Source organism: Phalacrocorax carbo, chromosome 7 (genome assembly GCF_963921805.1).
Source record: "Phalacrocorax carbo chromosome 7, bPhaCar2.1, whole genome shotgun sequence".
NCBI classification, from domain to species: Eukaryota; Metazoa; Chordata; class Aves; order Suliformes; family Phalacrocoracidae; genus Phalacrocorax; species Phalacrocorax carbo.
The window spans coordinates 20,667,132-20,691,808 of record NC_087519.1 but is presented as its reverse complement, the minus strand read 5'-3'; the positions used below and the strand labels follow the sequence as shown (position 1 = coordinate 20,691,808).

The window sequence follows — 24,677 nt, the reverse complement described above, 5'->3', positions numbered from 1 at the left end:
CGGAGCAAAAGAAAAATGCAAGAAAGCCAGCTGCTCAAAGAACCCTTTTAAGTTGATGTATGTACTGTTGGAGTAGTGCATGAAAATTGTGACATTGAAATGGCCCTTAGAGAATGATGTATCACTATTAGCACTGCTAAATGTACAGCTTACATACATCATATATGAGGCAACTTCTGCTTTTTTCATTTATTTCTCCAAACTGTACTGTCCATTCCCTTCCTGTTAAAGGTGCTGAAGCATCTGCTGTTGCAAAGCATAAACCTGTCCTTACTGTTTTCACACAGACAATGCAATTGTCCTGTTCATTTGTTATTAAAGCCTTGCTATTACAAGGGGACAGTCTGATTTAAGCCTTGCTGATACTATCACATTTATGCAAACACTTATGCCATTAGAGGAGCTGCTCCACAGAAAGTGCTGGGTATATGGACTTGAAACATGCACTATTTGTACTCCCAGCTATGGCAGGGTTTGAGTTTGCATCCCTCTGGTGCTTCCTCTCCTAGACTAAGAGCATCCTCCATGCAACAGTAATGAATAACACAACTCTCTTTCCAGTTCTCTCCCAGGTCATCACTGGGATTATTCCTGCACACATATACTTGTTATTCAAGTAGAGTGGTCTGTGCTGCCCACTGAGGCTAAGACACGGATGCAAAGGGGAATGAAATCAGCTGCAGTAATGCCTGGCACTGAGGGCCAGGGCTGATGGGCTTCCTTCCAGGGACATCTGGTCATTAACCCTCACAGAATAGGGCTTTTAGGCCCTTTCACTCAGGACAATGGGCTGTGTGCTAGGAAATGCTAACTTCATGCAGCAGAGGCTTAATCACACCTTTTGGGACTTTAAAAGCTGGTAGCTATTGATTGAGGCAGGGGCGGTGAAGCGAGGTCACAGCTGCCTTCATCTTTCATATGGGGTCCATGGAGACCACATGCAGTAGCATGCAGAGTTCCCTATTGATTCAGGTCACTTGGCAATTAAAAAGCCCTGTTTTCATCCTTTCAGTCATTTACCCATCACCAGATGAAGCCAGGTGGGCTCGGCCAGCTATCATGGCTGCCCAAGCCAAGCTGGATGCACTCAGCTGTAACTCCAGATCAAAGATGAGCACAGCTTCATTTCACACAAGTGAGGTTAGTCCTCATACATGCACACACACCCCAACAGATGGGGCAGTGTTTCCCAGGCCCAGATTGAGCCAAGAACCCAGTGAAGTGAAAATGGTGTGGCTCAGGAGGAAGGCCTTGCTGTGGAGGGGGCTGAGAGGTGAGGCACTGAAGCAAGGCTATGTGAACAATTTCTTTTCTGTGCTGCTGTAATTCTCCTCCTGGCCCTCCAGCTCACCACTGAAATACAAGAGATGACAACTTGCACGTGGACCACTTGGACCCCATGGGGAAAGGAGTGATCCTCTCTGTCCCCAGGACTATTGCTCCAGGGCATTTACAGATACTGAAGCTTGGGAGATCCTCAAACTGTCTTTGTACAGCACCTAGCACAGTAGAGTCTGGTACAGTAGAGGGGCTCAGTCCTCTTGTGCACTCCAGTAATATAAATGGTGAATAACTATGGCAAAGGCACAGTTTCAGCCCACAGGCTCTGGGGCTTAAAGCACACATGAACATCCCAGCAGGGAAATGGATGTGTCTTTTCATAAATCACTTTGTTGCCCAAATAAAATAAAAGGGCGTTTCATTTTCATAGCCACAGTTTTATACAACAATAGTCAAAAGTGCCCAGTTTATCATGCACACAGATGATCAGACAACTGAAAAATGCATTCAAACTACAAAGATTTCCAGAAATAGTAGAAGACACTACCATGTGTTATGGAGAATACAATATCTCTGGTGCAGGCTTCATGCAGGCTGAACGCCTTTTCACTATTCTTGCAATGCTAAGCACGAGAAGACAGTAGTTATCATACTAATATGAGGCAAATTATGCTCTTAAACTCATATATACAAAGGGCACTGTTGCTATTTTTATAGTCAGGAAAGCAGCTGGCATTTTACAAATGAACCTTAAAATAAATTCCTTATGCCCACACCAGTAGTTTACCTCAACAGCCTTCCACCAAGATCTCCCAGTGCAGAAGTGTGTGTGCACATGGACAACACGTGCTAAGCAGCCTTTGAGCAAGTAACCGTACCACTTTCAAGTGAGCAGCATTCAACGTATTGATTGCAGGACTGAGGCCTTAACTAGGTGGAATGAAAGAGCTATGTAGGACATCCTTAAATATAAAGACAGTCTTGCATCTATTTTCAAGGGCTAAAAGTGTGTCTTACGCAAGCATCTTCAATTTTAGTACATCATGGCTGCAATCCCTGACCATCCGCCTTCCTGTGATTTCCTACATGCCTGTGCCGTATTCCTAGACTCACCCAGAAAGGCACATCCTGACTCTGGCTGAGAAGGGGCAGAGGAGGAGCAAGAGCTGCTTCCTTGACCAAAGGCAAGTTGTTTCAGTCTGCTGATTGGCAGTGGCTCTGTGTATAGCATTCCCTACTCTGTTGCTCCATGATGTCTAACATTTGTGTGGGGCATAGGCCTTCTCACATTTTATTTCCATGGATAAGCCTCCAAAGCCAGCTAGTTAATTCAATCTTCTGTGCAGCAATACTAAACTCTGGACAGTGCAGAGAATCAGTGGACTCTACATAAGCCCCAACTATAGAGAGAAGAGTTTAAAAAGCACCTTTACATGTGTGTGGGTAACTATGTTAGTAAAATCCTTGCAAGGCAATAATGCAGTTTCATAGGAATGAGCTAAAAATTGCTGCCCAGATTGCAGTATAACAGAATGATTATACACCTCCCAGGACTGGGTAACTGAGAGGTAGATTCATGCCACTCCCAGCCAGTGACCACCAGGATGTTTGTAGGTTCTTATCATTTTCTTGAGACTGATCTCATCTATTTATGACCGGCTTATGTGAACTGTTTTCTTTACCAGATGCACAATAGTAGGCTGCCATTAGATTCTTATGCTCTACTCAACACAAAGAGTGGCTGCCCCCAACCATCGCGATGGGCTGTCACCTGCTTCTGCCTCGAGTCACCCAGCTGGGATGGCTGCTCTCTGTGAGAGGAACTCCGTAACCATGTCACTGTCGAATCAGCTCCAAACACTTACTTAACTCCTGGCTTGCTTATACAGACATGTCTTTTAAATTCTTATCCCTGTATCTGCTTCTTCAAGTTGCCAACTTTTTCTCCTCACCCAGCAATTTCCTTCTGTATTTGCTTTGTGTTATTAGATGATAAAATCTGGCTAATGGGCACCCTAATTATTGCAGCATCCAAATTACAGGCTTCAGGCAAAATGATAATTACTTCTTCAAAAGCGTTCATAAAATTAACATATCCTGAATAAATTCAAGCTTAATTTAACAGGCCACTGCACTTATTACAAGTATTTAGCACGTGCGATTGTTTAAACTTAGTAGAGAGCAACTTACTCTTTCACAGGATATCAGGGTGAAAACTAGATGTAACAACAATTTGCCCTAGCAAGAACAAACATCAAACAGTTTAGGGAACCATACAGCAATTTGTTCAAATGTATGTCAGTTAAAAAAGTGTACAAAGAATCTCTTCCCAGGCTTTTAATTATGGCAGAATATTAAAAGTCTTCCTTAAGTTCTGTTTCTCAGCCAAAATCAAGAAGAAAAGGTAGAAAAAGTTATAAATTCCCCCTCTCTCCTCCTCCCTACCATGGAACAGATTCAGGGCTTTATTCTGAGATCCTTCTCTGGTTCCAAGTATTATACTTGAGATTTTTTAACTTTTAACTACAGCGCAGAGTGTTTCCCACTGACATAACACAGAATAACATCTGTGGTGAGAGGGGAAAGAGCTATTTGAGTTTTGTATGGAAAATATTGTGTGCCACAGTGTTGATCCACAGAGTAAAATCAAAAAGCTTTGGGAAAGTAATGGAATGGTACATTTCATTGCACTGTTCACCCTACCTGCAGGAGTGTATAGTATTCCCTTCTGTCACTAATACTGTGCCAGCTGTACATCTCTTATTGTATTTTAGCCTGGTTTCCCAAGATTGGAGTGAGGTCTGTGCAGTCATGCCATCTGTGTGTCTTTCAGTCAGATAGCAGCGAATAACTTTTGAACAAAATTGGTCACTTTCTAGTAACTGAAAGAAAGAGGGTACTGTGTTCATCTTTAGCTATGACTACTAGAGCTGTGTGAAAACTATGTACTCTGACATGATGGCTATTTCACACACACACAAACACACTACACCTTTATTGCCTCCTTCTTCCCTTTCTTGAAAATGTAATTTTGTGTCCATCCTGCTTGGGACCCTGGCTATGGGGTTAGGAGAAACAATGCAAGATGTCCCCCACTCCAAGTCCTGGATTATCTTCTTAGATATTTTTCCAGCAGGATGAATGTTGGCGATCAGTGACTTACTTAATTCTCCTCTTATTTAAACAATAGCAACGAAGAAAGCTCTGTCCCTGAAAATGGTCCCTTTACAGCATTCTGACCATTCCCATAGCTGCCCTCTGACCTGTTTTGGAGATTCTCTCTGTTGCTGCAACAAAGCCAACAACCGCAGCATTTCTGTATAACCTGTGCTAATGGAAAGCATTACAGATCCTTACTGTTTGTTCTTCATGTTCATCAAAAAGTATTGATATAATGTTCATTAAAGGAATTAGGAAATAAATCACACTTGAGAGAACATGATGCCAGTCAGGTCCAGATGATTCCAATTTACTTCACTAAAATACTTTTGATTAAATTGCTGGTGACGTGTCTTAAAAGGAACTTGGACTTCAAGCTCTCTAATAACTGCAATATGTTCTCAGTCTCTAGCCTGGCCACAGACTGCATATGCTCAGTGTTAAAAACTCCTGCAAATGGAGTTATTAGGTGCTTACTTCAGACACAGACTTTTCACTGCAGTTGTTGCTGGTGTCCTGGCACACCCTATGGAGGATCCTATACAAATTAATGTCATTATTTAGATGTTCCAGACTCACTATGCATCATTATGGCACAGTGTCAATTTTACATAAACTTCCACATATGGAATATTTTTTAAATCTCCCAACTGCAGCAAGAGAAATGGAAAGAAATAGCTTCAGCAATCAGCAACCTCTTAATAGCATCAGAATCTCAGCATTGACATGGACAATAAATTAGTGCTGAGAAGGCCTCTCTGAGTAACACTGATAACACTGCTTTCCATCAAGATTGATTTACATCACTGATCTTTCTCCAGAGATGCTAAGATAAACTCTCGTCTTGTGGGTGTATTTTCTGGGTTTGTGTCACAGGGCAGGATAGAAGCTAAACACAAAAGGATAGGAAACTTCTTATAATTTATTCACAGTGGGTAGAATCCTTAAGTCCTTGGTCATCAAAGCTGCTGTTTATTTCTGTGATGCTGTCTGTCTCAGCCCAACCTGAGATGCCAAAAATTCTCAATGCATTTAAAAAGGTCACAGGTCCCTTGGTCTGTCTGATGGGGGTAAAAAAGTCCTGCCATTTTTTTGTGTATGTGGATCACAAAGGTGAGGAAATGGAGTGAATGGGACACAAACACACAGAGTTATTTCCAAGGCATGGTTTGGGGGCAGACTAGCTGTATGTCTTTCAGCCTGCTAAAGGGATATGGAGGCTCAGAGGGGTCTCAGGGAAGAGTCTTAGGCACTGGGTACTGGAGGAGAGAGGATCTTTGTGCTGACCCACTATAGCTATTCCTATCTGCAGTTTCTGTAAGATCACTTAATTTCCAATTGCACCTTTATCTCCCAGCAGTGGTAGCTACTTAGACACAAAAGCGTCAACCCTTTGAAAACTTTCTGTGAACTCATCAGACCTATGATGAAATCAGTCCACCAGCTCCACATGAACATCTTGTGAAGGTTAATGTTGAGATACATATCTACAGGGCTTTTAATAAGTCTGTAGTTCAGTCAGTCACCTAGACTGTCACCTCCCTTCTGCCTGAGCAACTGAACCGCCTCTCCTAGTGAGCAGCTGGTTTGTGTGGGAGATGGCAGTATCTAGTAGAAGACTGTGGTATTACTTGCTGCAGAAACCATTTCGAGCCTCACCACCTTCCTCTCTAGTTGCAGTGTGTGAACATACAGCAAATTCTAACAGCAGATCATACTCAAGCTTCTAAAACAGATCAGCTACCAGATTCCTCTTTGCTTTGAGAACATGGCAAAAAACCCGAGTGCATGCCCCAGATCATGTCAGCAAAGCATCACTGGCAAGCCCTTAGATGGAAACAGAATGAGAGATGCAAGACAAAATCCCAGGGTTCAGAACTTCACTCTGATTTAGCAAAGCACAGCAAGAGTCAAGTAAGAGTGAACTAAAATGTCAAGAATCCTGGGGGTTTTTTGCTTCTGATCGAAACTGGCCTCACATTCTGGGAGGCAATGTGGGGAATGTTGAAAATGAAGAAATTAGCAGAAAGCAGTATGACATGTATTGCCACCTATTCCTCCATTATTAGTAATGGCATTTTTTGCACCACCCTCCTTAGCCATCCATCCATCCATCCATCTGTAATATCAAAAAGAACACCTTCATTTGTTCCACTTCTGACATGGCAGTATTCAGACAGCACATATTTTAACAGGATTCAAAGACTCTGGATTCTGCAGCCATGTGGGATTTGGAGCTTCCTGTCAGCAGAAATAGATCTCTTTGTACTCAGATTGCAAAAACTGATCACTTTAGCTAAAGCAGCACTAACTGTCCAGGGCATACAACATGCAATGGGACAGCTCTGCTCCCACACAATAGTACCTGGTGGTACAGATACACGTGAACTGAACAATTCAATGCAATATCACATTTCTGGCTAAAATTTCTTTTCATATTTTGGGTTTCCCACAGTAGATTATTCTGAATCCAACTTCACTGTCTGATCTGTTTACTGGTTAGGATGTTTATTTTTCCTGGAGAAAAAGAAAAACAATAAATGTTTTATGAAAGCAGCATAAGAACAAAGTATGCAAAATCAAAGGAAAATCCTAAAATGAACTCTTCTTGCCCTACGGCAGAGAACATGGCTGCTGTATCCTAGTGTTCCACTCGTGGGGGAGTTTTACTTTTGTGAAATGTTACACATGTGCCAAGTTGCTGCAGATATATGTATAACCCTTTCTTTGTCTTGTCAGTTAGTTATCAGTGTGGTCAATGCAGTGCCCAGCGTGGTCCCAAGCCTGCAGGTTGGGAGTCAGCTGCCTAATCACAGCCATCTATGTTGTGATACCCTCAGTTTTGTCCCTGGTCTGCTGTTGCTGCTCCAAAAAAACACACAGCTTTCATGGAAAGCCTGTGTTATATGCCAGCTTTGTGCAGATCTCTTGGATACACAGGGCATCTAAAATAGCTGTAGACACCTATGCTTAGGCAACTGAATACTCACTTGTACCGTAGCCATTCAACCAGCAGGACTATTTAGGCAACTGTGGGACAAAGCCTTTAGATTTCAGGGAGGAAGACTTCTCACCTTTTTATCTATTTGTATTCTGCTGGCCTTGTGTGGAGAAATACTCTCAGACATATAGTAGTATGTAATAAACTCACAGGGGAGAGTTCCCTAATGCGTTCACTTATATGGTCAGAAAGTTCATAGCAACAAAACCTGAAAGTCGTTTTGCCTTCACCATTGAGCACTGGCAGACCTTGGAAGTCTAGCTTCTTGGGCACAGGGACTTGCAGGACAGCAGACATGCACTGCGTGGTTATGCGCACACTGGTCAATCAGCTGCCATCCAGACAGTTGCAAGCTATGTTTGTCACCTTTCTATGCTTGTAACCACTAAGTGCTTCCAGGTCAAGTGACAAGTGTTTATTAGAACACAGCAGCATGAGGGGAAGGAAGTTTCTGCTTGCTGACTGATACACCTAACTGTGAGCCAGGCTCTGTCTCTGGTTCTACTGTTTGTTCCATCACGGGCCTGATTAAAAGCCCTAGCGGTGCAGAGAGCATCTCTTTGATTTGAATCTGGAAGGCAATATCCATAAAATCCCTGGGGCCGTATTCAGATATCCACATGCTATCAGGTAATCAATAAACCTCCTGTTGATGCTCCACCTTTGGTGCTCCATTGTCCTGGCACCCTTGCCTATAAAAGTCCCTCCCTCCTATGTGCAGAGAGTGGCCACCTGAAGCTTTCAGGATCCTATTCTGCTAAGCAGCTGTTTAACACTCACGTGCCTGCTACAGTAACTCTGCTTCAATCACCTCATCTGTGGAGGGGTGAATTCATGATTTCTTACACAAAAAGTGGGTAAAACTGTCTCTGTTGGCCACCCTGGCATTGTTCAACTTCCATGTTCCCAAAGGAGCTTAATCTCAGAAAAGAAAAGAAAGGAAGGAGACAACTGCAAGGCTTATGTCCAGTAAAATCATTCCAAATCCTTGTGTGCCTAGATTTGAAGAGCTTTGGAATCCAGGAGGACTCACAAAATGCAATTTGGCCTTTGCACTGTTTCAACAATGAGCCATAAAACTAACACCCTGGACCAATTCTAGTCTCTGTTCATATGAATTTACCCAGGCACCAGTAATTCTAATGTAACTCCATGAAAGTCAATCATGTGGTGAACTTCCACACTGAAATTACTAAAGAAAGGAACTTCTGTCATGCCAGACTGCAAATGAAGCTTAGGGGAACAGTTTCAATCCTGGAAGAAGAAAGTTCCCAGTTATGCAGGGTAGCTCATATCTCAGGAGCCTGTTTTTAATCATAGGCTCTACAACCCAGTTACACAGCTCATGCTTTACTACTTGGATGGTAGTTGCCAACTGGATGGAAACCTGATTTTGGTATTTTCAAGTTGATGGAAAAGTTTTCTGAAGGATATTAGCATGAGCCTTCCTAGAAATGAAACAGAAATCACTGCTTCCATTAAATGCACTCACTTGCTCTAGACAATGTGAGGTTCATACCAATACCTTGCTGAACCCTTGCAAACCGTGCATCAGTGCTGCTTTAGACACAGGCCGAAAAGGTAACTGCCAAGAGTCACATTTTTCTGGAATAGCAAAACAGGCCTGCTACCTACTGGCTTTGGCTCTACTACTTGCCTCACAGCTTGTACCAGCCCCCACATCCACCACCCACATTCTGGGAGGTGGAGGCAAAGCACTCTACAGTGTTGGTGGGCTCCTCTTGCTGTAGGGATATGGCATGTGCTAGCATGTCCTGCAATGCAGTGCTATTTACTGCTCAGCCTTGATGTGGCAAGACACAGTTTTGTCTGCATCACTGAGATGCTTTGAGCTAGCTCAGCCTGGCACTTTTTTATGGGGTCCTTTTGGCACAGCTTGGACACAAGCAGGTCCAGATACTCCTGAAATGGAATTTGTTTGGGAAAAAAACCACCCAAATATTTTAATTTGAATCTTAAAAGAAGATAGAAAATAAAGATAGATCACTGTCATTCCCCCTCATGGTTTCATTCTTACCGGGGGGTAGCTTCAGCTGCATCCAAACCAGAGTGAACTAATTTCAGACCATGCTTGAATGTGAGCTAACATGCAGTGTATTTAATTGGTACCAACTGAGCCAAGGTCTTGATAACAGAGTTTGGCTTAAGGTTAGAGTGTGGATGGAAAAGATCCCCTTTTCAACTGCAAGATTGTGTCTTGAGTGCTGATGGCAGAGAAAGAGTGACCTGTCAGAGCAGAGGGGACAGAAAACATTGTGTGTTTCTCTCCTGTTGTGCTGCTGTAGCTCACACTGCAATGTATACAACAGGTGGCTGATTTCTCCATGGTGGTTTGACAATCCTATCAAAGGGGATTCCTCTGCATAGCTATGCAAGTGATGAAGAGACAAAGTAATTTGTTTACCATGGGATGTCCCAAAATGATCAGGATTTGGACCTAATATTGAGCACAGTCCAGTGAACAGGGCATATACTCTGCTAACACTGAACCTCTTAAAAATCTTCTATGATTGGATGACATGAAGCAGATAAATTGTTCTTGCAAAGCTGAAAGTTGGTCAGATAAGCTTGGATATTGCACTGAAATAAGTAGTGCTCCTAATCTCAATCTCCAGATATTTCCAAGGCTGAAGAACAGAAGAGTTTCTGGTTCTTTAGAGGAATGTCTGTTCAGCTTGAATCTAATACTTGATAGTGCTGTGGCCAGAACTCTGAGCTAGAATATACACATTAAATTTGGTGTTTCTTTTGTTCTTGAACAATGGCCTTGGTTTATGAAATACTTAGTTGTTCAAAGAATTAAATATTGAGTCACCGACAGTGAGAGCTGTAACACTGAGGGGGAGTGAAGCCATTGGAAGTTCTCTCTGTCACAGGTGAGAAAGTAGGAGAAAAGCAGCTTTCCTCCACTTTTTATGGCCCAAACAAATAAAGTCTGTCAGATTCTGCTGGCTCTCTGATCAGGCCTGAGGTGCTTGGGTGTGATGACGATAAATATTAGTCATGATCACAATGTTATTTGTCCTGTAGATACAGCTGGCTTTTGTAATTGGATAATGAGTGACTCAACAGGGAAAGTTTGGGCATTCTTCAGAGACGCAGCAGGAAAGAGGGTCAAGATCTTGCCTTGTCTGTTTCTGCTGCATCACAGACCCAGCAATCCCAGGATACAGGAATTGTTCCTCAACAACGCTCCCAAGGAGACAGGACAGAAAGAAGCAAAGAAGCAGAGCTCTGAGTTTGAGAGAGCAGCCTGCAGCTCTGAAGCAAGCTTCACTTGCTCTCCTGCGCTTTGTGTTGCCCTAGGAGGTGTTCCCTTACAGCACAGTGCTAGCCAACAGCGGTGAAACTCCACACTGACTTCAACAGAGGGTAAAGTGTTTCAGTCCTAACCAAAGCACTGCTGGGTTTCCTATTAAAAACACCCCAAAATGGCTATAAGTTATGCCCAATAAGTTTAATAATCGATGAAACAACTACAAAATACAAAGCAGACATGAAAAATGATGGCATAAAAATGGGAAGGAACAGTGTCTGCAATGAAAGTAAAATACACTTAACAGAGGATATGGGTTCAGATATAACACACACGGTCACATACAACACTGCATTAGTAACAGCACACACAGATACTCATTATACTGGGGATTTTCACAGTTCTCCACTTCATCTGAGATGACAAGTAAATTGGTGTTTTTACTCTCTTACATAAATTCTTGTGCACACAACATCATCAGCACCAAAGGTCTGGAAAAGAAATAGAAATCAATCAGAAGAGCTGGAACCAGCAAACATTTAACACCATTTTTAAATGTTATTTTATAGTAGCTAGTTCTACAGCAGAAATACATTTTCCTCTGTCTTTTGACAGACAAGAGTAAAGAAAGGAGTAATTTTGGAAGAGGAATGCAATGTAAGTGACCTTTATCCCAAGGCACAATGAATTTTGTCAGAATGATAAATGATGCAGAAATTCCCTTTTTCTATAGTTTCTTGCCATGCATTTGTAAATAAACATAAGAAAGAATTTGGAATGTACCATTGTTATATTTAGAAACAGTTGCAGCACTTTGAACTGGAAATGCTGAGGGTGGAATTCAGATGGCACGTTCAAAATGTATTCTTTCATATTTGCAGGTATAAATCAGAGCAGTTCAAACAAAGTCAGTGGAGCAATGCTGAAGACCAGGAGGATGTACACCTATAACCTGTAAACATAATGCTGCTGCAAGATGTTGACAAACCATGCTGGGATACCAAAACCTTCCCTCCCAAGCTGTAATGTGGGCAGTGTCAATCACAACCTGCTTTCAGGATACTATGACCTTAACCAGGGAATCTGTTAACTATGATAAGGGTCTGAAATGGGGGCACATAATGGAGAAAAATGGAGTGGAGACCAAACTCATTTCATATGACTAAACACCTATGAGATCTCACAAACGTTTGAACGCTACACATCTGAAAGTCACTGACTTACTACAGATCATTTTCCATTATCATCCCACTTCTTATACCAGATTCAGTACCCCAGAGTGCCTTGATTTTCCAGATACTTAGGGTTGGTGTTGTATGATGTTATACCACGTACTGAAACAGAGTTTCAGATATGCATCTGAAAGCCTGCATTTTTTAAATTGCTCTGTAATTCTGCACTTAAAAGGCAATTCTACCACAGCAATATTGCAGTACAGATTATCAAGACATTTAGGCAGGACAGTGATTGTGGCAGCTGTCTGAGAAAGCCACTTAAACCCTGGAGTGTCTGTATGTAGTTTCAGGTCTGGCCAGCTAAAATCTAAGCAAGCAGTTAAATGTGAAGGAAATAACAGGTACAAGAATGAGAAAATACTGACTGCAAAAAACTTCATGTTCAGCTACCCTGGCAGACAGTTTTGAGTGCACCACTAACAGGTTGTGAGGTGGGATGTTTGGCTGAAGTAAGTGCCAGGTCTCACTGAAAAATATAATTAAGACCTACCCCAGTGTATTATGAAAATTCAGCTGGACTTTATTTGTTTTAATGCTTTCTATGCCTGTTTTGGCTGACATCTCTTTGAAAGGACTTGGCTTTAAAACTGTCTCTGGCTTATATTTTGTTCACTTTATTGAGGAGAAAAGTCTGTTAGTATTTTGGAGATACAGGCTTTGGTTTTATGCATATAAAGAGCTTATATCAATCTTTATGTACATTTTTAGCTTATACATGTAAATGTCTCAAAATGACCATTAAAGGATGCAGATAGTTCTCTATTACCCACAGCCCAGCTGCAAATACCCTTGTTATGGCTTACTTCAACATTTCCAGTATTATTCACAAAAGCAAAATTATTTTGGCAGGAGCTTTGCCAGGGAAAGCAAGTCAGAGTCAAGACCATCCAGGGCTTGAGGTTGTCAGTGGAGACTGGAAGGTCACTGTGACAGTGATTGTCTTTCTATGGTACATTCAGGCACTGCTAAGGACAGTGAAGTTTGAGTCCCCCGCTGCTATTTCAACACAAATCATAAATAATAGTAAAACAGTCTTTGAGTAGCGTTCTTCAGGAGCTGGCATGGCCACATCAGCCAGTAATGCAAAAGGCTGCAGCAGAAGTTTGCCAAAACTCTTGTAACATCCCTAGTAAATTTACATCTCTAGTTTCAGGAAAATTAAGAGACTTCCCCTAAACCTAAACTTCCCCTTCCCCTAAACCTGTGCAACAGCAGTTATTCTCACAACAGGTCAGCAGTTGTATTGAGAGGGAACACTGCAGGGAAGAATAAATTAAAATAGATGTGATCCATACTGCAAGTCTGTCCCAGGGTGCCACTGTAGGTCTGAGCACACTCCTGGGAAGAGCTTGCTCCTAAGATATCAGTGTAGTCTGACTGGCAGCTGGCCTTGCAAGACCCACAGGAGGGAGTGTGAAAATAAAGATAAAAATTTGTGGAGAAATAAAAAAAAAAGAAATAGTAACTTTCTGGGAAAGCTCAGTAGTAGGGCTGCATCCAGAGGCAGCAAGTCCACTGTATGTACACACAGATTGACTGTTGTGCACTCACGGAGTCACAACTTGACACGCTTGTGACAAAGCAGAATGGCTGTTTGTTTTGTACTTCCAACATCCAGCTCCAGGTGGGCTTCTGAACTCTTGAAAATCTCAGGCAAAGGACTGCATTCAAATTGCTCTGTCAGGATAAAAATTATGTGCAGAAAACATGGACATACCTGGGGAACCCAAATACATAGTAGTCTTAATCAATTGCTATACACAAGGATTGTAATTCTCTGCAACACACCAGTCTGTCATTCTCTGCAACACACCAGTGTCACAGTCTGGAAAACCACTAAAATTAAACACAATCTTATCTTTAAATCTAGACCGTAAAGAGATAAAAATCATGCAAAGCCCAATTACAATTACTGTGGATTACCATGTAGCCACTGGGCACTTCTCAAACAGCCAGGCATCCTTTCCTTGAAAGCCCATCTTAGATTATGTGGCCTCTGACCTCTTTCAGGAACAAGCTTCATTTTTAGCACTTAGATTTTACACTTTATACCAATTCAGATGATTAGCAACCCAATTCCATACCAAAGCACATAAATAAATGGCTTTGATTGTCACAGTTATGTACATGGTTTAAATGTGGACTTATGTAAAAGGTGTTACCCTACCTTATTGTAATTTACTGGCATTGTTGTTAAAACTCCATTAAATGTTGCTAAACAAAGCAAAGAGGAACATGTTCAAACTTGCTGCATTCCTTTTCTTGTGGTTACTCACAGAAATTTCTGATGTACAGCTGGGCCCAAGCTCAGGGGAAGGTCTAAATCAAAAGGCTGTTAATCCATTACCCTTCACACTTAAATCCTTGTATTCAAGGGTAGGATGAAGCAATTTAGTGTCTATAGTTCTAATTCTAGATAGAAAAGAAGTGATAGTTCCTGTGAGAACAAGCAGACTTGAAAGATTTCCATGACCTGAAGGAGTAAAACGTCCTAATAAAAAGCAAGAGAGTGGGCAATCCTGGCTATTAGGTGGTGAAGTTTCACCAGAGCAACTAAAAAAAGTGCAACACTACCAAACTGCGATTCAAATCTAAGGAGAAGATGCAGGATTTCCACACACCGCCTTCTCATCAACCTGCAAAGTTCCCATTTATCTTACAAAATGCTACAAGGGAAGGCTTCTATCTAAATCTAAAATAGGATTTTAAATGTGCAATGACTGCAAATTACAGAATTGTTTTTTTCACTTAGCTTGTCATAATCTGTAGCTAAGAGTCCAAAAGCACACTGCAGACAAAAGCCCTGCACAGGGAGATAATCCAATAAATTGACCTCTCTCAGTTCACTCCAGATCTGATGACCACAGACATCATTAGAGATTAAAAGAGAATTACAGGGTAGTAATATATTACTGTATGAGTAAATCTGGTTTTTGAAGGCCTTCTTTATAAACATTTGCTGGGGAGCCTTTGTGATAAGTGGAGCACACAGTATAATTAGGAAGACTGTCATCTAAACAGTCACCTGAGAAAAATTACTTCTGCCAGTGTATGCAAAAATCCCCTCTTATCTGCTCATGACTGACCAACCTGCAGAGGCAACTTGCAAAAGGAAGACAGAATACATAAGCAAACAAATGGAGCAGAGAAGCTATTACTTAAATGAATCCTCAGAAAAGGCTTTGTCCACATGCAAACTTCTATGTTATCCAGAATAAGGACATAAATCCTCACAATAAAGGCATATTGCATATTTGCTTTCTCCTCCTGACTCCCATAACGTTTTATGAAAGAGGTTGATCATTATGGGGCTGTAATCACAGAAGGTACAGCCCCCGCTTTCAAACTTGGACATTAATGACAAATCACCCAACATACAACCTCACTTTCTGCAGGATATCAATCGACAGGACCATGCAAAATCAGGTCATTTATCAAGGTACCTAAATGTTGGTATTTGTGTTTGAGAACTGCTATATTGTAGTTTTCCTCAGCGTCATGCAGCAAATGAATTACAGAGGTAAGAAGATGAGACAATGGTATCTCTCGGCAGTAGTCTTGAAAGCCAGTACTCAGCAAACATCTAAGCTACAACTGATATTATAAGAGGCTGTATGTAGGACCAGATGCATCCAAGATGCAAATGGATTTGGCTTCTTTCTCTGCTTGTATGTTTGGGATGTCACCCAGACCAGGCTGTATTAGTAAGCAGAGGTCCCTAAGCCCCCTTGTAAATCTGCTCGTGGCAAATAGTAAATTAAAGCATTAGGTCCATGCAACACATATGTATGCATTATTATAGGCTTCTGAAATTTTATCAAGGCTGCTTTTATGAGGTCAGCAGCAAAATGCCCACTGACCTCAGTATGAGTAGACCCCCCTTTTTATTTTATTTCTTTTATTGAAAATCACTCTCCAAAAACTATAGAAAAGTTAAACACTTAGGTAGTTTAATGTTTTTCAATACAAGGCTTAGGCACATCATGAATCTCAGCATTTGGCTGCAAAGTATCTTTCCAAATCTGCACTGACCCTTCTCACCTACTCTGTTTAATTTCAGAAGACAGCAATATAATTTAAAAAATGTTCACTCACTCATCTAGGCTCCACAGTTCACTAGTTTTAATCAACTACGGCATGATTTTTCTGGAGAGGGAATGGAGAATAGAAACCATGCTTGAAACCCCCCTAATGTTCTGATCTTTGACCCTTGCTATAATTGATTCTGAGAACCCCTGTGTGATACGTGAACTGTGTAAAATGTGGTCTGAGGCTGTTTTTAAAGCCCCTCTTTAGTAATCATCCACTTTAAAATGTCTGCATGTTACAGATTAAACTAAGATCTATAGAGGAATGAGCAGCTATGAAAGCAGCAATGCAGATAAAGTTTGAATATAAATGTTTCTCATTTGAATAGCTAACATTTGGAAGCGGCATCCTTTAACTTGGTAAGAGCAGACCTTTTGTTCTTCTGACTTACACAAGTGATTGATAGCTCATTAATGTCCCTGACAAATACACACAGCAACAGCAAAAACATTACAGAGTATAGAAGAAAGGGAAGAAAAAGCATATTAGAATAGACTTATTCCCAGATCTTACTTTTCAGACAAGTAAAGGAAATACATATTTTTGTATTATACTCTGATCTTGATTGCTCAAGTGCTAATCCAACCACAGTTTATGAATGTGGAGTTCTAAATACAGATATTCTGACTCTCTGCATGCATTACAGTCTTAAAGTACAATACAATATAATCCAAAGATATAGTCAAGACAAACAAATGTGGACTTTGATGGGGATCTATCCTTTTGACCTCCCTTCCTTGCATATTTAATGTAATTTTTTAACCTACATTGTTCAGTACTTCTAAAAATGCAGCACTGAAATCCCAGCAAGTGCATTAGATGAGATTAGAATAAAGGAGTTCTAACACATTCACAGCACCTTTTTTATAAAGCAGAGCTTGATCCTTCTTCCCTTACTCAGCTGAATGGACTCTTTTTCTAACAGGACTTTAGACCTACATCTGCCATTGTATGAGTCAAATATTATTTACGCTACTAATAAGATTAATCTCATTCTCCATACTGCAAGAAGCTAAGGAGAACTAAAGACAAACAACTGGTACCTGAAGGTAAAAAAAACCTTTGCTAGTTAAATAGTTTGTCCCCAGCATCTGTGTACCAGAGGACATGATGTGACATAGAAGACAATCATATTGCTCCAAGGGAATATCTTTGAAGAACATAAGGAATTCTTCTGCCAGGATGCAAGAAAGATTGATAACTATACAGTAATATGGTTTCTATTTTAGCTCTGTGGTAGTCATGACAATTCAACACTGATTTTTTATTATTATTATTACATGATAATAAATTAATTTTATTTGACATGCTGTGTTGGGGAGAAAAATATGTCCTTTCACTAGGAAAATGTCATAATCTAATGGACCCCCTAAGCAATGCAGCATATTAGATCAAAATTATGTGGCAAAGCTCCAACATTTATGCAGCCATATTAGCAGAGTAAAACTCATTCCTTAGCCCCTGCCTGTTGCCCCAAGCCTTTTTGCCATTCATGCCTCATTCTAACACAGTTTAGATTCCTCCTTGCAACTTTTTCCAAATGGAGTGAGAGTTTTCTTGATTTCTTCTGCAAATGCATGTAATAGCTAAGAAGGAGACTCAAGACATCTAGAAAGATTTCTTTGGATAGAGGAACAGGAGCAAAGACTGTGTGAATAACTATCAGCCTTACAGAGTTCCTAAACTGCTACATCACAGGCTGTGCCCCATAAAAAGACAATTTCCCAGCTGCAGACATCTAGAAGTTCACAAGAATGTGGTTTCCTTCTGCTTATTTAAGGCTCTCTGCCAGAATAGAAATAGGGAAAGCTTACCAAAGCACGTCAGAAAGAATAAAGGAACAGAAAATATTTCGTAGTAAGTAGGAAGGTTTGAGAAGTGTGAAGGTGGCAACTGTTAAATGCTTGAAGTGATATAGACAGCAAGCCTGAATGAGAATGAATTTCAGGTCCTAAAGAACCTTAACAAAGCTGGGAGGACGGAATAAGAAAGACAGACGACAAAGATCTCTTCACTGTGATCTTAGTTTTGAAGATGCAAGATGTAAGGGGGGGTTTGCAGACTCAGATCCAAGGAAAATTTCCAAGCATAAAATAAAATAATCTATATTGAGTCTTTCTTCACTGGAGCCGTGAAAAACCCAAACACAGTTGAGAGGCAAAAGATCAAAAGGGATCACAAGGTCTTTTCATTAAGAGCTCCTATTCCTACTTTGTTCCCTGTTATAGTTGAGGAACACACCTCAGCCAATCCCTTCAGGTAGTTTAGTTTTTAGAGCCCAAATAATGGTCTGGAGGGAATATTCTGCAGTTCTAAACTTAGGGGCCACAGACAAGAAAATACAGCTTCCCTTACTCTCCTGTCTTCCTTCAAACAGTAGAACCCTTTGCTGCCTCCCAGAAGGGTTAATTTTGGCCATCTTAACTTCTCCAAAAGACCAGAGATCTCACACTCACCACCATTACTCTTAGAAACACCTCATTGCTGAGCTTTAGGGTGTCAGAAGATTTTGAACATGTTGACCATTTATTTAATAGATTTGTACATTCAGTCCCATCAAATGTCATGATAGGCTTGAAAATCTTTGTCCTGAGGACCAAGTAATGTCCTAATATTTAATAAAGTGAAAGAGGCCATTATGCTCCAGCAAAGAGGTAGGAGAATGGAACTGCATATCATATTAAACAGTAAAACACAGAGAGAATGATCTGGATCACTTGGAAGCCAATACTATGATTTCATAATGGGCACAGTAAAATCATACATTACAACCAATGAACATAGTCCCAACTTGAAGGAGAGGGGAAGGGGATCAGTCTGGGGAATCAGAAATGAGGAAAATTACTTGAGATCATGGTCAGCCAAGCATGAGTTCCCAAAGAAGAGTTAACAAAGTCTTTGCATATAAATCAGAATAATTTCAGATAAGAGTAGGGAGATGAAGTCACCACTACATCAGGTGCTAGTGTGATTGCTAGCAAAGCAGCATGTGCAGTTCTGGTGTTCATAGTTTAGAAAGGAAACTGGTAGATCGGAGAGGGCTACAGAAGCACTGAAAGAGTGATTCAAGGAAAGCTTGCTTTATATTGAAGGGCTTGAGGTCTTTCAATGATTTAGCTTAACAATGAAAAGGTTCTTCCAAGAGGTGCTTGACCAGTGTTGTTAAGAGGAGTATTTGCAATAACAAACTCTAGGCATATTATTTAGGTTCTTTTATACATGATATATAATGACTGGAAGTTGAATCTAGACATATAGAGACTAGAAATAACAGGTATATTTTAATGGCAAGGAAATTAACTGGTAAAATAACTTATCAAAAGTTGTGATTGAGTTCCTATAAATGGAAATATTTTAGTAAGAAGAAAGTTTTTCGAATTTATATCCTAATTTGAAAAATAACTAAATCCAAAAAGCTCAACAGACTGTATTATGCAAGTAAAAAGGTTAGCTAGCTTTATAATCTTTGAATCACTCTGGTTTCTTAACCAACCTCTTCTTCCCCAGCAGGGTAAGTTTACATTGCTGATTGCTGGAGGCAATTGTATTATGACTGGCTTTCTTGCTTTGCTTGGAGCAGTTCATTTTGTTTAACAGCTGCTTCACTAGTTTGTTGCTTAAATAATGAACTTCAGAAATGTATTGTTAGAAGGCTGGAAAAATTACAGCTGAGAATATACTTTGTCCACTGCATTATATATAAAGATGTGAAGCAGACATCAAAGTAGTTTGCCTCCCAAAGATTTTTGTTAATATAAAGAATTCCAGTGGTTGAGTCAAAAGAAATTATCCAGAATTGGAGTATTCATTCAATAGAAACCAGTGTGATTTAACTAACAGCATACACCTCCTCATAAGGGGTGGGCGAACAGTTCCAAGATGTCTGGAATAATATTAACACCTTAAAAGCTTTTTGTTTATACTTGGATAGGTTTGGGTCCTGGTTTTGTTTCAGATGTAATCTTAAAAACAGAGCTCCAACTTCTTCAGAGGAACATTGGGGAGGCTGTTTTTTAAAGTACAGAGGTTTAGTTGGTGTGATACTAAAACCTCCCTGCTTTGATGTTTTCTTACCCGTCACTCCAGCAGCCTGTCTTCCATGCCCAAACTGATGAGGCGTAACAGTCTAATCACCTATTTATCCAGAATTCACTAGTAAGAACGTGCAATAAAATGATTCTGAACTCAAGCTGAACTGTGATACTTGTAACTCATAGAAACTGTGTCTTTATCAAGTTCTGCATATTGTTTCATTAATGTAAAGGGATTACTGAGGAAAGATTCAGTGAACAGAACTCAACTCTAACAGAAATAAGTACAATATAAATAAATAAAGTGCATATGATTCATGGCATAAGTGGTAAGGCAATTGCAGAGGTGTTGCTCAGAATGCCTACAGCAATCCTGCTGCCCTATGGAAGGTCACATAGGAATTGGGGAATGTTGGCTGACAGCAATTGTGGAAATCTGTGTATTTCTGAGAAACCCATGAACCGGACTCAGAGATGAAGGTGGCAGAGATGGGGGAGGAATTCTATGTTCTTCATAAACAGAATGAGATTAGAGAACACTAACAACATGCCACATCCTTCCTGCTATACACCGTGTGATTGTGGATAGGAAGCAATTATGCACGTGCCTAAAAAAGGTTCTCCAGAAATAAGGTCGAATACCTTCATCTCACTTTCACCAGAGAAAACCTGCAATAAAACAAGCAAATTCTTTGGTGGTAGTGTGAATTTACAGAGCAGAAGTGGCCCATTTGTGATTATTTCACAGTAAAAGTATGGCAAAAGTTATAGCAATAAAATGCAAGTAAGAACCTGCATATATCTTCATTTGTTCTTAAAAAAACATTTAAAAAGAAAGGAAAAAAAGCAATGTATGAATTGTACTGTAGAGGATTATGAAAATGGTAGTTTCCCAGATGGATTTAAGAAAGGAAAAAATAGTAAGTAATACTACATGGTAACAAAAACCTGTTAATACGGTGCATGTATTGGGTGGGTTCAAGGTTCTTACCAAAATCAGCTCGTCATTAGCTAATTCTCGAGTCCAGTATGTTTTGGGGCCATCTCCCTCAATAAGAGTTTGTTTGCAATAGATCTTGTTTTCATTCTCCCAAGTGGCCAAACTCTGCAGGCAAGAAAACCATTAGGAATAACATTAATTATAATCCCCAGCAGCATGAGGCAGAGACAACAATGAGCAGCAGTGAGAATAATTGCTGCAGTAAAGGAGCAACAATGCATAGATAAAGGCAAAGGGAAAAAGACAGTAGTGGAAAGTGGTGAAATCAAAATTAAGGCATGAGGGGGCATTTTGGAAATAGGTATATAATAATAACAAAGTAATTGTAAATGTGTCTTTTTGGTGCAAATCTGATTTTGTTTCCAAATTAAAAAGCCACCCAGTTATCAAAAAATGCTTGATGCTGAAAAGTATAGATACATGTGATAATGTAGTGTCTACATTCTCAAGCATCTTTGTACATATGTGGTTTGACCTGACATGTTATTTATCACTACAGAGTCCCCTTAGTTTAAAAGTGTAAAGAATCATATTTATCATGTTGTAGTCATAAAAAATGCAGTATTTGTCACTTACTACCTTTCATGCTATATGGCACTGTGCCAAGTTAACTGTATATTAAACACTTACTGCACTAACAAACTAGAATAAATCACAACTAAATTAAAGAAACTTTCTTAGAATTCTAATGTTTGCGATATTACTTTTTTAAGGTTATGGGTCTGGAGATTGAAATACCCTTGGGCATTTTTCAAAGCATTTCAATAATGACTATGAAACCACCGAAAAATGAAAAAAAACCCACAGGATTTTGTTTAGCTTTCACAAACAGGCAATCCCTGACTCTGTTGCTTTTCATTCTAGCACTGAACTATTATTCTACAGAGCAATAGAACAGCTGTGCAGAAGGATGCCCTGTAATGAATGTGCAAGTAATCGCTTTATAACTAGCATGTGGGAGACATTCATTAGTCTGTGATTTTATATATATATATGTGTGTGTGTGTGTGTGCATATGTATGCGTAAATTCAAGTTAACACTTCCCAGACTTTCCAAGGGAAAAAAACATTACTTTGATTTAAAATCAGCTGTTTGCTTTATAAATATTTTTTCAAAACAATAGGTTTTTTAAGCCAACAAGCCATGGCAGTTCTAGAAGCTATGCCTTGCAGTACAACTACATATGACTCGCTCTTTGTCTGCATGAACAATGGATCAAGTTAGTTGGAAGAACAAAACCCTCCACCCCATAAAGTGTATCAAAATCTATCACCAGTCAGCAATTTTGCCAGATATTGCAAATTACATTCTGAAGTATTATTTTATTATCTGTCAGTTTCTGCTCTCTGGCCACATCTTGGTTATATACACACAACAGAGCAACTCATTCCTGAGAGTGGACTATAAATAATTTCACAACACATGGAAGAAATGTACTACTTCACAAACACATTTCTTTCAGATTTTTCTGACTTACATAGCTTACAGCCATAATTATTATTTTTCCAGCTGCAGCAATAAATCCTTCTCTAGAAAGCGAGTCACATTTATTGTATATGCATTATGCATGACGACAGTAAAACACTACTTCTGACAAACAAGATAAATTAACAAAGCCAGCAATGTTCCCTGAACAAACTGTTAAATATACGATGACTCTTCCTAGAGATCAAGTGGATGTTCTAAATGTTCACTGACTTCCAGAACCTGCCTGCCTTTTTCATAAATTTAAATTCATAGCAGTTGCACTGGAGATAGTAAGTTCTGAATTTTTAGTGGTGCAAATGGTCTCAGAAGCTGGCCCAAGAATTAGTAGACAACATATTTTGGAAAGTAGATTATTTCACCATCCTAGGATACTTTAAAAACTGTATTCTCATTTGGGACTACATTCTGATACTCTTTATTCATACTTCTTTTGTAAGCGTTTTATATATACTACCAAGTGTGAGAGTCAAATGCCTGAGGAAAGGATAACTAACCCATGCCTTCGATAACTTTTTTCAAAAAGACAGCTATGACCACAGCCCAGTTCTCCAGTACCCTGATCCCATGTATCTACACCAGCGAGAAGCTGGTGTCAGATTCTGCTGACTTAAAGCCCCCTCCACGGCCATAGCAGTGGTTACAAAGGTAGAGGAGCAGGGGCTCACACACAGAATCAAGCCCAAAACACTCCAGTGAACGCCCTCTAATGCACTTCTGCACAAGCAGATGGTGTAATTATGGCTGGTATAACACTAGCTGAAAGTCTGTCTTACACTGTTAAAGACTTATCTGATCAGCAAACTGGAGACATGCACTCACAAGGGAATGAAAGAGGATGTCAGCCCCAAACTACCAACAGTCTGCAGTCCTGCTTGTGAACTCAGCTCATTCAGTTTAGGACAAAAGTTATGTCACCTTTGTGCACTAAATCCTGACTCTTGAGGTCTCTCTTGCTCCACAGTTCCCCATGTTCCCATCCAGGACAGAGGTTTGGAGGAACTTTCACTGCAGCTGAGGTCTCCAGGGGAGAGGGAAGCAAAAAGAGCTGGACAAAACCCTGTGGGCCAAGGAGCTGGCAAGTAGGTACTTGAACTCTGCCTTTGGGACCTGCCATTCTCTGTTGCCTTCAAATTTCAGTTCTACCCTGCAAGAGGGAGAGTGTCGGAGGAAGGACAAGAGGAGCAGCAACCACCAAAAACCCCCAAAGAGTGTCTCTGGGAAGAGGAGGGTGGAGGGCAGCAATGCCACTGTTCGGGGACACTGGCAACTCATGTGTTTGTCCCATCTAAAAAGAACGTGGTAACACACACAAACGCACGCCCCAGCTCTCCTCCTACCCTGCACTTTCGTCCATCCACCGTCTCCTCCTCAAAGCTCTCCCCGATTTTGAAGTTGATCTCAGTGGTGCGGACAGTGGTGGAAGTTTTGATGTAGAACTGGTCCCCGTCCTGGCGGATCTCCACGTGGGGTTTGGAGGCGGCAGCCACTGCCACCTTCCTGAGCATGGCATTGACACCTGGGCGAAGCGGGGAGGAAGCAGAGTTTGAAGTTGCCAGCCGTGCCCGGGGCTGAGCTCGCCCAGCACCGCGCAGACCTACGGCCAGGCTCGACACGGCGGGGAGCCGCGGCTCTTGGGCGAGCTCTGCACAGACGGCAAATGCCGGGTCCTGCAAGGATGCCGACGGCAGATCGGGGCAGGAGCCAGCGGAGCAGCGGCAGCCCGAATCGCCTTGGAAGGACCACAGGCGCTCGCAGGTGAGGCTCTGCCCGTGCCGTGCCTGCGGTCGCCCTTCCCCGGGCAGGGCTCGCAGCTTTCCCCCGCACAGATCGCTCCCGGATGACCGGCTCTGGAGGCACCGGGAACCGGAGCGCGGCTCCGGCTGCATCCCCCCCGCGTCCCCCTCCCGCGGGACACAGCCCCGGGCTGCCCCCTGCCCGGCGCCGGCCTCCCCTGCGCCTCACCCAACGCCTTGAGGAGTTCGTCGAAATTCTCGCTGCTCCTCATCTTCCAAGTGCCGGCGAAGTTGGGCATGGCGGGGCGGGCGCTGCGGACGGCGGCGGGGACGCGGGGCGGCTGCTCTCTCCCCGTCTCAGGCACCTTGTGAGGGGGGCGGG

At 41.3% G+C, this 24,677-nt stretch overlaps 1 protein-coding gene and 1 long non-coding RNA gene across 2 annotated transcripts in view; one reads left to right on the top strand and one right to left on the bottom strand.

Moving 5' to 3' along the window:
• LOC135314303 (uncharacterized) overlaps positions 1 to 13,030 on the top strand; it is a 22,586-nt gene extending 9,556 nt beyond the window's left edge. The window contains exons 2-3 of the long non-coding RNA XR_010373780.1: positions 10,614 to 10,834; positions 11,600 to 13,030. This is a non-coding gene — a long non-coding RNA (uncharacterized LOC135314303). The remainder of the gene's footprint in view (positions 1 to 10,613; positions 10,835 to 11,599) is intronic.
• On the bottom strand, positions 10,886 to 24,677 carry CRABP1 (cellular retinoic acid binding protein 1). The gene is made up of 4 exons (XM_064456734.1): positions 24,525 to 24,677; positions 23,900 to 24,078; positions 21,065 to 21,178; positions 10,886 to 11,209 (listed from the first exon to the last, which is right to left on the bottom strand). The coding sequence occupies exons 1-4, from the start codon at positions 24,592 to 24,594 to the stop codon at positions 11,159 to 11,161; spliced, it is 414 nt and encodes a 137-aa protein (XP_064312804.1). The 5' UTR covers positions 24,595 to 24,677; the 3' UTR covers positions 10,886 to 11,158.